Here is an 11,226-nt window from a genome sequence, read left to right as displayed (position 1 = left end):
TACAGATAAGTACACGATGTTTTTTGTTATTGAAAGTAAAGTTGAGCTTTACCCCATCGTTTGGTGTCGACTTTTATTACGTCACATCTGCCACGGCGGTGACTCTGGTGGCCAACCAAAACGGGTAGAGTTTATACAATTTTAAATGTATTTCCATATATATATATATGGATGAAATAGTATAGATAGACAGTTCTAAACGTGTGCACAAGTGGAGTTTAGTGATGTATTTGGCTATTGAAGATTTGCCGATCAACCCGATTAGTTAATCCAGAAAAACGTTATACTTGGACACCTCATTACTCCCTCGACTTGTTTTGTTTTTGAGACGCTGGAGCGTCTCCAGTTGTTACTTCTAACCATTTGTTTATTTTAATATTCGTTTATTTGTGATCAGTCCTGCGACTTCTACCTTTGAGCATAACAACTGGTAAATTTCCGCTTTTACCAAAGCCAAGGTATTTTAGATGTTACACATGCATGTGGTGGCCTCATCTATAACTTATTTAAAAAGAAAAGTAACACAAACCAGTAGCTAACAAGCAAGTGACTAACTTAAGATGGCTAATTAGCTAGATAGTAGTATTAGCTTTCGAATAACTAGTGAGCAACGTTTTATCTAACCTCGACAAAAGACAATAATATCGAAAACATTCTTGTAATTATCTATATAGATAGATAGTTGGCTAACGTCATTTTTAAATTAAATAGCATTTCTTTGATGTGTATTGTATTTGGTTACCGATTTAAAGTACCTTCTACAACTGGGTCACTTAAACATGACTGCCGATGTGGTGCTTAAATTTGCTAAGCTTTTCTTGGCCATAAGGATTAGATAATGGTCGGACAGCCAGCTGCTTCATATTATACAATGCCTACATAACTTGCGTTAAAAGCGGAGTATTCTTAAAGTATATTCGTCTTATTGCCTTTGTTCCTCTTAGATGATTGAAGTGGTGGCCTCCGTGGCCCGAGGGCCCGTGTTTCTGGCTGGAGAGGTTTTAGAGTGCCTCGTTACCTTCACGAATCCGATGTCCCACCTTTCTACTAGTGCAAGCAGGTAAGGGCAACCATCCCTGAAACGCACCCAAGACACAATCATATCCTGATTATGACTGTTTTGCACAAGTATTCCGTAAAGCACAACAAAGTTACTTTTTTTTATATGTATACTTTATTGAATTGGCACATACATAGTGATGTCGCTAAGTGTGTACATGTTCACATTACATGGTACTCAGTACTCAGGAAGGTAAGAGCTACTGTCAGAACATGATGTACCAGCCAATTGGACAAACACTAATCAGTAGTTGTGCCAGCTACTTTATTCGAAACACATACTTTGCACAACATTCACTGTGCACTTTATTAATTATACTTGACTTGGTGCATTTTATAGATGTACAGTTAGAATCTGCCCATCTATTGGCATGTACAATGTGTCAGGTAAATGCTACCTTGTTCCTTATTGGTTAGTTTCTGACTACAGAAACACCACTGACTCAGTATTCTTTTTGTGTCGGATTATTCTCATCCCAGTAGTTACACTGACATGGTAGTGGGTGTGGCACTTGTATGAGTGTCAGGCACAGCACCAGTGCTGTGGTGTTTTTACATGTGTTGGTGTTACTGCTGGGTTGAGAGTGGATTGCCATACAAAAACTATCCAGTCAACAACAGCTCCACTGACCAATAATTAAGAGCTGGTGGATGGATAACCAATTCTTAATGGTACTATGTAAACTGTAGTCTCTATCTGTACACCTACAAGGTGTTCGTATTAAATAAATAAAGTGCATGGTGAGTGTATTCCTAGTCATGTGCCTTTGTTGTTCCAAGCAAAGAGAAAACACCACATCAACAAAAGTATTGGGGGACACCTTTTAATCATTTAATTCAGGTGTTTCATTCAGTCCCATTGCCACAGGTATAAAAGATCAAGGTCTGTCTTTACAAACATTTGTGAAAGAATGGGTCATTCTGAAGAGTTCTCTGAATTCATGCATGTTACTGTAGGATGCCACCATTAAAACAAGTCAGGTCATGACATTTCATCCCTCCTAGATATTCTATGATCAGCTATAAGAGGTATTATTGAAAAGTGTAAGATTTTAGGAACCACAGCAACTCAGCTGTGGCGGACAGCGTAAAGTTACAGTGCGGTGTCACCAAGTAATGGGGTGCATAGTGCGTAAAAGACGCCAATGCTCTGCTGACTCAATAACTGCAGAGTTCCAAACCTCCTTGTTCATAAGCATGAAAACTGTACACTTGGAGCTTCATGGGTTTCCATGGCCAAACAGCTGCATGTAAGCCTTACATCACCAATCATATTGTCAAGCGTGGTGTACATTGACACATTGACAGAGTGGTGTAAAGCATACCGCCACTGGACTTTGGAGCAGTGGAAACGTGTTCTTTGAATTGATGAATCACACTTCTTTATCTGGCAGTCTGATGGATGTGTCTGGGTTAACTAATGCCGGGACAACATTACCTGCCCGACTGCATTGTGACAGCTATAAAGTTTGGTGGAGGAAAAATAATGCTATGGGGTTGTTTTTCAGGGGTTGGCCTAGGCCCCTTAGATTCAGTCGAGGGAAATCATAATGCATCACCATACCAAGACATTTTGGACAATTGTACGCTTCCAACATTGTGGAAATCAAACACCTTTCGGATGAACTAGAACGGAGATTGAGAGCCAGGCCCTCTTGTCTAACATCAGTGTCTGACCTCACAAATGCTTTTCTGCATGAATCAAAGGTTCTAACAAACACATTCCAAAGTCTTGTAGAAAGTCTTCCCAGAAAAGTGGAAGCTGTTATAGCTGCAAAGTGGGACCAACTCTTTATTAATGCCTGTGCATTTATAATGGAATGTCATAAAAGCTCCTTTAGGTGTCCCAATATTTTGCCTATATAGTTTATTTCATACAAAAGACAAAACTTAATATCTTCTGCTTGCTGTGGCCATATTGTTGATGGCATTTAGTTAATACCACAAGCCCACAATATTCTTCTACATTTGTGTAGTAATAAAAGTTTTTATTTTGAAAAGCAGAGCTAATCTTATTTTTACAAGCCAAGTAATAGTTCTCTTATCTAGTTATAAATTGTAAACACACTGTTTTGTACTTTGTGTACTACACAGAGAAGGTTCTTACTGTATGCTGTTCTTCTCTCTTATCATTAGTGAGATGCTTGCATGGGCCAGTGCTCAGATCCACTGCCAATTCCATGCCAGTGAGAGCCGTGTGGCTGTGCCCTGTCAGAGCTCCAAGCAGGATGTGCAGGTAGAGAGTGACACCGTGCTTATCCCCAGCAGAGGTGAGACCCTGGACAATTTCAGTAACTTGGACAATTTCAGTGCCTCCTCTTTAGGGGTAAGTCTAGCTTACTCATGGTTACCCACAGAAGAACTCCATGTATCTTAATCTTTTGGAAAAGTACAATATATGTAACAGTAAGAGACTGGACCACAATGATAGATTTATGAATGAACATTCCATGTAGGATATAACAATCACCTCTGATTATTTTTATCCAGCTTTGGTCATTAATACAGTTGTTACATTTGTCTATCATATGGAGGCAGCATAACTAAATCAAGCTGTGCAAGTTCAATAAAGGGCTAGGATGAAACTCAACATATCATTGTTTATGCAAACTAGCTCGTGATATCTACTCACAGCTAGTCATCACTCATTGAATGGAAATATTGACTGACTTGTCACCTCTTGATTAATATTTACTTTGTAGAAGATAGATTCTTGCCTTCTTATCCATGCATTCATATTGTGTTTACACTTTAATCCTTAATGTGTTCATTGTTTTCCTTGCACCAGTGTGTTTTAGCCACTAATATGTGTAAATGGAAAATATTCAGTGTCTGGACTGTAAATAGATATCTACTGACAGTAGACTGTCAGTAGATATTCAGTATCTCTAGATGTAACTACAGTTACATCTATAGATAAGAGGCTCTTCCATGTTTGACCTTAACTTTTGTACGACAGGCTAAACGGGTGTAATAGTGTGGTTAGTCCAAAGTTGGTGTGCGTGACTGGGATTAGATTAGATTAGATTAGATGAATTTTAAATACATTTTCCCATTGGATTTAAAGAATGATTAGTGTTTATGTAACAGAAGAGCTCTTTAATTTTAGATTTGTTAAAGGCTTCATTCATAAATTCATAAGATCTTTGATTTCAGCATTATCAGTCATGCAGTGTCTGATATAGTTGAATGTGTTGTTTGGCTGTGTTAATGATGGGACTGTTTTATCTTATGTTCATGTTCTTTTCACTCTGCTCTTGGTTAGGGGAAAGAGGCCAGTGCATGCTAGACACTCCACCCAAGATTCTGTTCTGTGATCTCCGGCTGGACCCTGGAGAGAGTAAAACTTGTAGGCTTCTCTTTTTAATCCAGTCAATGGGCTAGCTATCTGTATCATCTTTTTCTTAGGCCGAATGTTCACTCATTACGTCCTGTTCTATGCTCATGTTCACTTTGTCCTTCTCTGTCTCCCATCTTTTTGCTCCCTTGTGTTTTGTGATCCTCTTTTGTACAGATTCTTACAGTGAGCTTGTTCCCATGGATGGACCTCCTAGTTTCCGTGGCCAGGCAGTCAAATACGTATACAAGTTGACAATTGGCTGCCAGAGAGTCAACTCTCCCATTAAGCTTCTGCGTGTTCCCTTCAGAGTGCTTGTGCTGCATGGTAGGTGTCACACGGGCTGTCAGCAGGCTCACCAGGACACTACAGGGCATCATTATTGCCTTTGAGCATGCAGACATCTGCTCTAATCATATTGTAATGGGACAGGTACCCTACTGGAACAGTATTCAGCTTCATTTAAAGACTTCTTTTAATTCTCTCTCATATTGGTGAGATCTGTCACTGGATTTGTCACCGGTATGCAAGTCAAGGCAATTCCTGATTGTTGATTTATGAATTATAATAGAAAAGGCCCATTGGTAGAAAGTGTGTGTGTGTGTGCATGTGCATGTGTGATAGGTATGCCAGAGCCCCCATTTCCACAGGATGAGGAAGTGGCCCCCTCAAACCCTTTCCTGGAGGAGGAAGAGGGAGGGAGGAGGGACACAAGACCACTGGAACGAGCACTGGACATGCTGATGATCACCACCTCACGCCGCACTCCACGTGAGTCTGTCTGTGAGTCTGTCTGTGAGTCTTTCTGTCTTCCTGTGAATATATAATGAGTCATAGTTGATTTTTTTATTTTATTTTTTTAATTGTTTTCTATGTCAATGTTTGGTCTTTAACTCTTCTGTTCACTCTATTGTCCCCACACAAATCTCTTTATCTTTGGTTACAGTTTGTGTTTTTGAACATATTTTCTCTAGTCAAGCATTAAGCTTGCCTTTCTCGTCACTCCATAGATCTGTTTAATATCACTAACGCGCGAGGCAAGGTGGCCAAATTCTGCATCTTTAAGACAATGTACAGACTAGGAGAGGACATCATAGGCACATTCACCTTTTCAGAAGGAGATATCCCATGTTTACAGGTAAAACATCCCACGGAAGCCTCTATTCTTAATAGCCTTGAGCATGATCCTCTTTAAAAAACAAAAACACAAAAAAATGACCAGTAGTACACAAATTTAAGTTAAGTTGTTCAAAAGGAGTGACTTGTATTAACGTTAGACCTATGTTTAGAACTACATTTTATTGATCTTCTCCTATCTCCATAGTGTCTTATAACAATTGTTTCAATCAGAACACAGTGCCGCTAGACCTGTATACTAAGGACTCAGTGTAGTCCTTGAGAATGCACAGCCTGTCAGTGTTTTTGTTGTGTTACAATTTCTAACATACCTGGACTGAAGTGTGTTTGGGGGGGAAATAAAATTTTGGTAAGGCTGGGGGTCTCGGGGTACTTAATTGAATACTCTTCAACTTAAACTGTTGGAACAATGTAAAGATAGTGAAAACATAAAATAAAATGTGGTAGATGGGATTTGTCTGTAAGTACTTAAATGTATGTGTGTTTGTGGGGGTATGATGCCAGTACTCAGTAAGCCTGCAAAGTGAGGAGGAGGTTCATGAGCAGTACCGCAGGCGGCCAGGTCAGGCAGTCAGCGTGACCTCTCACGCTCGGCACCTGGAGTCATGCCTGCACACAGCCTCCAGCCACTTCTCCCTGCCTGTCCCACTCAACGTTACGCCTGGCTTCAGCACCGACATTGGTCTGTCCACATTCATACCCTTTGCACTTTCTATTGTGTTATTGTTAAAGGACCTTGTCTCACTTTATTAGCTCCAAAATGGAGCTCTGTGATCATGTTTTGTTATCTTGTTTGAAGCGGGTTCATCTGAGGACACAACTGAAATGATTCTAGTTTATTGCGTTTGCCAGACATTTGCCTAGGAGCTATTGTGTATCAAAGTCTTAGAATAAGAGCCTTTACCCAGGATACGATTTGGCCTGTCATGTGATAATGCATTCACTGCCACAGATTGGAGGTACCTGGTTCTGGATAAGCATAATTATTTGCTGTTGCATGCTGTTGTGATGCACTGTTCTTTGGCTTTTCTCCTTTCTCCAGTGACCCTAAGATGGCGACTACACTTCGAGTTTGTCACAGCAAGAGAGCCAGTGGAGCTTCCTACTGTTCTTCAGAACCAATCAGAAGTCACCATATGGACTGGGACTGAGCAGGTAGATGTGGACACCTTCAGTTGGGACCTACCAATTAAAGTGCTGCCCACAAATCCAGCGCTTGCTTCATATGTTTCACAGTTTACAGGGACCAATAGCATCAATATCTGATTGGGAAGAAAGTGAGTCTGTGTATGTATGTGTGTGTGTGTGCGTGCATTTTCTGAATCTTGTTCTGGGATTCCAGATCAAAAGCCAGACTCTTGTTTCTGGTTGTTTTATTTGGTTTTATCTTTTTGCAGTGCAGTGAACATATGGATAACTAGAAAGACTTGTCAACTCATGCTAAACACTTTTACCATTTCTCGTGTGACCTACTCAGGACCTTTTTGAATATTTATTTAATATTTCTTTGCTAATTTACATCATTTTACATCAAATGTCTGAGAAGCTGCTCTACTTTTTTTATGCAAATGTGTGCTGTACTTCAGTACGCATTTCTCTATGTTACAGAATACAGTGTTGTAAAGAGATTCCTAAAGAAAGTGTTTCGAGCTCTTGGCAAATAAAATACTGGAAACATACAAGAATGTATCCTGCTACTTTCCATGACAATATTAAGAAAAATGTTACATATTTTTCCATATTTTATTCAGATAAATGTGGCTAGGTATACAAGAAATAAAATGAATACATGTGCTAGCAGAAGGCGCCGATTATTTACAGTGGTGCATTAGGTGGATTACAAAACAGCACTTAAAATCTTCTTTAAGTAGTATTTCCAGGTCATTGGTACTGAGCTTTTGTTATTAACTTTGTGAATCTAACTTTAAAAAAGCAGCAAAAATTGTTATTTTGTGATTATAAAGGCTACAAGTGAAGCAAGATATCAGACAAACAGGCATGACAGATGCAAAGCTCCAAGTTGCCTCCTTAACCTGCTAGTTTCATGTTCATACTTCCGTGGCTGGGGTCCACGCTGTTACCCTCTCCCGGTATGCAGGGCAGGCGTGGGTCAGAGGCCAACACCAGGGTCACCTTGCACATTGGAGATTCGACACGCACCTCACACCAAGGGGGGAAGTCCACTGGCCAATGCACACTGAGGATGGAAATTGTCTGAATTAAAAATATGAAGATGGTCTATGGCTTCAACAGAAATAGTATCACTCGAATGTGCTGGCACATTAAACAGTGAAAGAAGGGTAAGCGGGAACTGAGGCCTAACGACCATCTTTTAGCCCTTATTGTGAGCAGGTTAGTGGGGAAGTGCTCCGTTAGGACAGAGAATAGTTACACTGACGTTTCACAGCATCCCACTCCGACTGGGTGTAGACAGGTGCACTGCACACAGCCCTGCTCCATCCAGCTGTCTCCCAGAGAATAGCGTCTCCCCTTGTACTCACACAGAGCTGTGGAGGGAGACAGCAGAGAAGAAACTTTACTTTAAAAGAAAAAAACAACATTCAACCTAGCAACCATGTTTCCAGGTGTGTCTCCTCAAATAATGGAAGGGCTTACATACCTTGCATTAATTCTTATTTTATTGACCCTCTAATACTATAGTAAGTTATGTTGGCTCCACTTATTCTGTCAAGGCTACCATTGAAGGGCAGCTGGTTTCATTAGGCTCCCTACTCTGTCTAATAGGAGAACCTATTTGTGAAAGCAGGTCACCTTAAAGACACCCATATTCAGATATTTGATAAAGTATTATTTCTGTATATGGTGCTTATCAGAGGTTAATCTCACCTTGAGAATTGAAGTGGCATTCCATTGGAGCTGCGAAACAAGTTGCCCACATCGAAATGCCAACCAAGAACATCTTCATCCACTGTCCTGCCATTTCTTTTCTCTTCTTCTATCGCTTGTTCTCTGAATCTCCTTTCGTTTTTGCACCTCCATTTATACCAATTACACTACTCCCCCCCCCCCCCCCCCCCCCCACACACACACACACATTTTTATGGGCCTGGGGTGCAGGGAGGGCTTTGCCCCCACTATGAGGCATGGCATTTCAAAGAGGGGGCAGGTTGGTTTGGGGGTGGGGGTTGTTGGAAAGGCAAAAGGCTGTGGCTTGGCTTGGCACCCTTCGATCTGTTTCTCTAGATGTTGCCATTCTCCGCTCCATTGGGCATGACCTCGAAAAATGATAGAAATATTGATGCATCTTGAGATGACTAAGAGTAAGGGAAGGAGGGAGAGGTGAGGCAGGAGGCAAGAGAACGAGTGAAAGAAGAAGGGATGGCTATCCTACATAGCCAAGGCCATTGTGTCAGTGTTACCTAATCATTAACACCTAATGTAGTTGTCACCTGGCTGGACCAATGCAGCTTATTCCTGAGGGTGGTCAGCTCCACATCATCAACCTCAGCAGACAGGTGCTATTGATCTCTGAAGGCAAAATTCACCAAGCGGTTACTAGGTAGTCCTCAAAAAACCAAACAGACAGGCCTGTCGCTTTGTGGCTGGAGGTCTTAGCTCATAGTCATGATGTCATGTGTCCATTTTGTGACTGTACATGGAAAGGGTCCAGCTTCAGTGGGCTCTTCAGTGGATGTTTGGGTAGCAAGAAGGAGTTATTATACCACTTATATTTAGGTGTGTGTATGTATGCGTGTGTATGTATGTATGTGTGTGTGTGTATATATATATATATATATATGCATGTTCAAAGAAAATGTAATGTGTCTGATTTTGCTGTGTGTTTGTGTTCAAAGTGTTGAGTAAAGCTGACTTGTACACATCTGTTGTTTTGTCTGTCACATGGAGAAGGGAGGCAGTAATGCCCTTGAGTGGCACCTTTCCTCATTAAACACATTTTCTAGTTACATTGGTGTTGTGCAGTGGATGTGCGTGTGTGTGTGTATGTGTTTGTGTCTTCAGTTAGAGAGTATTTGAGTGACGAGTTGTACAGGTGTGTGTAACAAGAAGGCATGCCTAGGACACTAAGAAGGTAAAACTCCTTGAGCCAGAACAAAACATTACATACTTCTCCCTCACATTAGCTCATAACTCATCCCTTTTGCTATCAAGGTGGAAAAAATTGTGATAGGAGAAACAGGCCTTTTATTAAGAGACCCTGGGGCCCCACAATTCTTTGTGTGGAGCATTCATGCCCCTGTCACCTCCACAGTAGTTTGTGAGCTGTTGAAAGCTCCTCACCATGTCAGGACTGTGTTGTTGCTACTCAGTGGCTGGGACATACGCCACAGTGTGGACAGAGTGAGTCACCGCTGCCCTCGGATAGCACTCTGTGTCTCTGAGGAGCTGGGCTTCAGCTTCGAGGCTGCAATGCCTATCAACATTTCACTAATGTACTGTGTCTTTGTAAATAGCAACAAATCAATTCTAGTAAAACAGAACTTAGTGTTCATGTATGAAAGTTATTATATTATGAAACAGTGTTCATTTATCAAACTGTTTAATGTTTTTAAGATTACAAGAAGCACATTGGAACTTATATACGGTGTTATTATCCTCTCCAAACTGCCCTAAAGAATCATTTGTGATTTTAGTTCAGATCACACCAAACAGGACCTAAATGCTTATCTGCTTTTAGTGGACTGTACTTAATATACCTAAAAAAGTTCAAAAACATAACAGACCATGCCTATGAACAATTGACCACTCATACACACAGTAAGGCTCTTTACATTGCCTGACATTTTGGAAGCCTGACCAAGCTCAAAAGGCCAGCTCCGTATCACACCCCATGAATGCAGGTGTGCATAAGGGAGAAAGGCTGGGCCCTAGCTGCGAGTCTGAGCAGCAGTCTTTGAGAGAGCAATGGCCCTTGTCTTCTTAAACAACTTTTTAACACTGAGTTGAGCATTCAATAGACTGAAGTGCTGGTTTGGAGACTGACTCATCACACCGGCATACATATCACTTCAGGCCAGCCCTCAGCAGGGAAGAGAAAGTTCTGAGGTTGGGGCCTGGGCAGCGAGCACATTGAAACCATGAATGTAAATTAAATGAAGGAACAGTAAGTTTCTTTGCTGGTTTTATTGGCTTGGTCTTTCTTTCCTCCTTGGTCAAGCAGAAGGGCAGAAAGCATATTTTGCATGCAAAATAGTACAAGGATGATGTTTTCTGTGTGCCGAATTTAAGAGAAAATGTCACCACCAATACTGGTGAGATCACTTCGCTACAGTTCCAAGCTGTAGTTGTAAAATATGTTTTCCTGTTCTTCTGTATTTGATTTCTTTATTTTCTTTTGCTCCAGCACAGTGAGGGGTAAGTAACCTGAGATTCAAACTGTAAGATATCAGTTTAACCTGTCAAAGAAAAAAATCAACAATGAAATGGCATTATCTAAAGAAACATATATCCAAACACCCTGCTCTGCATTTTTGTTTAAACACAAAATTACATTGTTGTTAAAACACTAAATTGTGCTAAATGTTGGGGCCTTGTTTGGACCCTGGGTCTTATGTGGTGCACTTGTAGTGTATTTGAACAATTCATGGCTGTTCTCTTGTCCGTTCCTCAGTTACAAAACTACGGAAATGTGTGATATCTGGAATCTGAAAGAATTAGCTAAATGTATAAAATAAATACATTAAATAAAACAATATCATTCCTAGTAAACAATA

General features: G+C 40.7%; 2 protein-coding genes across 4 annotated transcripts; one reads left to right on the top strand and one right to left on the bottom strand.

Annotated features, from left to right (window-relative positions):
* rgp1 (GP1 homolog, RAB6A GEF complex partner 1) lies at positions 1-7,660 on the top strand. Of its 3 annotated transcripts, XR_003410732.2 has the most exons (11): positions 1-458; positions 945-1,060; positions 3,196-3,329; positions 4,325-4,408; positions 4,574-4,723; positions 5,021-5,167; positions 5,407-5,534; positions 6,038-6,215; positions 6,576-6,688; positions 7,142-7,219; positions 7,574-7,660. XR_003410732.2 is itself a non-coding variant. In XM_027011514.2 (9 exons), the coding sequence occupies exons 2-9, from the start codon at positions 945-947 to the stop codon at positions 6,797-6,799; spliced, it is 1,161 nt and encodes a 386-aa protein (XP_026867315.1). In that variant the 5' UTR covers positions 4-430; the 3' UTR covers positions 6,800-7,212. The 3 variants fall into 3 exon arrangements, 2 of the variants coding, with proteins under 2 accessions (XP_026867315.1, XP_026867314.1); XM_027011514.2 differs by lacking the exon at positions 7,574-7,660 and having other exon boundaries at positions 4-430; positions 6,576-7,212; XM_027011513.2 differs by lacking the exon at positions 7,574-7,660 and having other exon boundaries at positions 4-458; positions 6,576-7,212.
* On the bottom strand, positions 7,237-9,439 carry msmp (microseminoprotein, prostate associated). Its single transcript, XM_027011515.2, has 3 exons — positions 8,381-9,439; positions 7,932-8,040; positions 7,237-7,730 (listed from the first exon to the last, which is right to left on the bottom strand). The coding sequence occupies exons 1-3, from the start codon at positions 8,472-8,474 to the stop codon at positions 7,562-7,564; spliced, it is 372 nt and encodes a 123-aa protein (XP_026867316.1). The 5' UTR covers positions 8,475-9,439; the 3' UTR covers positions 7,237-7,561.
* Between the last annotated feature and the right edge of the window lie 1,787 nt (positions 9,440-11,226).

Source organism: Electrophorus electricus, chromosome 19 (assembly GCF_013358815.1).
Source record: "Electrophorus electricus isolate fEleEle1 chromosome 19, fEleEle1.pri, whole genome shotgun sequence".
NCBI lineage: Eukaryota > Metazoa > Chordata > Actinopteri > Gymnotiformes > Gymnotidae > Electrophorus > Electrophorus electricus.
This window is presented reverse-complemented; position numbering and strand designations above follow the sequence as displayed.

Coding starts and splice junctions, on each gene's coding strand:
- rgp1 (XM_027011514.2), top strand. CDS start 945: ATGATTGAAGTGGTGGCCTCCGTGGCCCGAGGGCCCGTGTTTCTGGCT. Junction 1,061..3,195: donor CTTTCTACTAGTGCAAGCAG/GTAAGGGCAACC, acceptor TCTTATCATTAG/TGAGATGCTTGCATGGGCCA. Junction 3,330..4,324: donor CGTGCTTATCCCCAGCAGAG/GTGAGACCCTGG, acceptor GCTCTTGGTTAG/GGGAAAGAGGCCAGTGCATG.
- msmp (XM_027011515.2), bottom strand. CDS start 8,474: ATGGCAGGACAGTGGATGAAGATGTTCTTGGTTGGCATTTCGATGTGG. Junction 8,041..8,380: donor ATGCCACTTCAATTCTCAAG/GTGAGATTAACC, acceptor CTCCCTCCACAG/CTCTGTGTGAGTACAAGGGG. Junction 7,731..7,931: donor GGAGTGGGATGCTGTGAAAC/GTCAGTGTAACT, acceptor TTCCATCCTCAG/TGTGCATTGGCCAGTGGACT.